The 1,894-nt window shown below is 36.7% G+C and overlaps 1 protein-coding gene across 1 annotated transcript; it reads right to left on the bottom strand.

Annotated features, from left to right (window-relative positions):
- Positions 1 to 678: 678 nt before the first annotated feature.
- On the bottom strand, positions 679 to 1,894 carry LOC112787304 (histone H2A). The gene is made up of 2 exons (XM_025830356.2): positions 1,335 to 1,894; positions 679 to 1,157 (listed from the first exon to the last, which is right to left on the bottom strand). The coding sequence occupies exons 1-2, from the start codon at positions 1,545 to 1,547 to the stop codon at positions 915 to 917; spliced, it is 456 nt and encodes a 151-aa protein (XP_025686141.1). The 5' UTR covers positions 1,548 to 1,894; the 3' UTR covers positions 679 to 914.

The raw sequence follows: 1,894 nt of genomic DNA, 5'->3' as shown, positions 1-1,894 counted from the left end.
ACTCAAAATATATCCAAACTCTAAAAGAACCCTAACATTTTTACATTAACAAATGGCTTAATATTTCTAAACGAAGAAGAGTTTAGCACCAAAATATACATCGGGACTAAATGTGCAAAACTACAAAAAAAAATATGTTTAAGATTCCCTATAACTCTTCTCTTGATTACAGGTTATTATTCATTTGAACAGGAGAAATGTCTTATGCGTAACGCGCGTTTGATATGAACCAATAAACTATGAATGAACGAAGTAAAAATAAAACAATATCAAATTGACCACAATCCTATTTCATATCATAAGTGACTTTCGGTCAAGCAGAATTCTCTATTGAAAATTGTAATACTAAAGTTGTTGAATGTCTATTAGGATGATCCCTATATTACCGGCAAATAAAAAGTGCTTCCCCTTAAAATTCAGTTCTTCCAGGCTTTTATGTTTCCCGCCATCAAATTTTCATCAGAAATAATTAAAATTATATTATTTCAGTACATGTTGAATTACTCTCTAATCCGAGAGAGGGAAGTTTTGTACTCACAATCAATTGCAAAAAAAAAAATAATAATTCTAATCGCATCTGAAAATCTAGTCCAATAATAACATTTGCGCTAAAATACAAATACAATCCATGACGCACTTTATGCCATTTTTGCTAAATTGAAAATAACATAATAGAAATATATCATAAGCCAATTTGCATTAACATCCAAATTTTAATCTTTGCTACATGAAAAAGAGCTATTTCCAATAATCCATTCACCATAAATTCCAAATGAGGATACCATGACAAGCATCACATATTCCTGCCATCCTAAAAAGGACTAAAGGTACCTAATAACAGATATACATTAAAATTAAAGAGAAACCAAAAGTAACCTAACACCAAAATATCATAATCATAAAAGCATGGTCAATTAAGCTTTCTTAGGAGACTTTGTGCCCTTAGATGGAGACTTCGGTTCCTTAGCAGCAGCGGTTTGACTCTTCTTAGGTAAAAGCACAGGGTTAATGTTAGGAAGAACACCACCATGAGCAATGGTAACACCAGCAAGCAATTTTCCAAGCTCTTCATCGTTCCTCACAGCTAACAGCACATGCCTTGGAATAATCCTGTTCTTCTTGTTATCCCTAGCAGCATTCCCAGCCAATTCCAAAACCTACATGAACAAAAGAGAAAACAATCAACAACCGAATTTAATGTAAGATTTCGCAAATCTAGCTTCAGCAATCAATCGACACTGAGATCTAATTGTTAACCCTAAAATTAAATCTTAGTTCCAAAATTGAAATATAATAATTGAAGATCTACTAAGAACTCGTAATTGTGATTATACCTCAGCAGCTAGGTATTCCAAAACGGCGGCGAGATAAACCGGAGCGCCGCTTCCCACGCGCTGAGCATAACGGCCTTTCTTCAAGTAGCGACCGATCCTTCCGACGGGGAATTGGAGACCGGCTTTGACGGACTTTGACACTGACTTCTTCTTGGGACCACCGCCTCTCCTTCCGGCAGCTCCTTTCTTCCCTTTTACAGCGGGGCTGTCCATCAGAACCTTAATTAACTTTTCTTTTCTTTTTCTTTTCTTTTTCCGGTAATGGAAGAGGTGTGATTGCGGTGGCGGAGGGAGTGGAGTCTTGGCTTTTATTGAGCTTGGGACAGTGTGAGAGGAGTCTCGTGGGTGTGTAAGTGAGTGGGTTTGGGGCGTTTGATTGGATATTATCAACGGCTGTGATATGTTTCAAATGGTTATCCGTGTGACTTGTATATGGACCAATGAGATTTCTGAATTATTTGCACAAAGCATTGTTCCCTTTTTTTTATGCTTTTTGCTTAGATTCTCATCTGCTGAGTAATAATGCGCTGGTGGATTAGAGAACAAAGACACGAGGGAAC

This window comes from Arachis hypogaea, chromosome 3, assembly GCF_003086295.3.
Source record: "Arachis hypogaea cultivar Tifrunner chromosome 3, arahy.Tifrunner.gnm2.J5K5, whole genome shotgun sequence".
NCBI classification, from domain to species: domain Eukaryota; kingdom Viridiplantae; phylum Streptophyta; class Magnoliopsida; order Fabales; family Fabaceae; genus Arachis; species Arachis hypogaea.
This window is presented reverse-complemented; position numbering and strand designations above follow the sequence as displayed.

Coding starts and splice junctions, on each gene's coding strand:
- LOC112787304 (XM_025830356.2), bottom strand. CDS start 1,547: ATGGACAGCCCCGCTGTAAAAGGGAAGAAAGGAGCTGCCGGAAGGAGA. Junction 1,158..1,334: donor TGGAATACCTAGCTGCTGAG/GTATAATCACAA, acceptor TTGTTCATGTAG/GTTTTGGAATTGGCTGGGAA.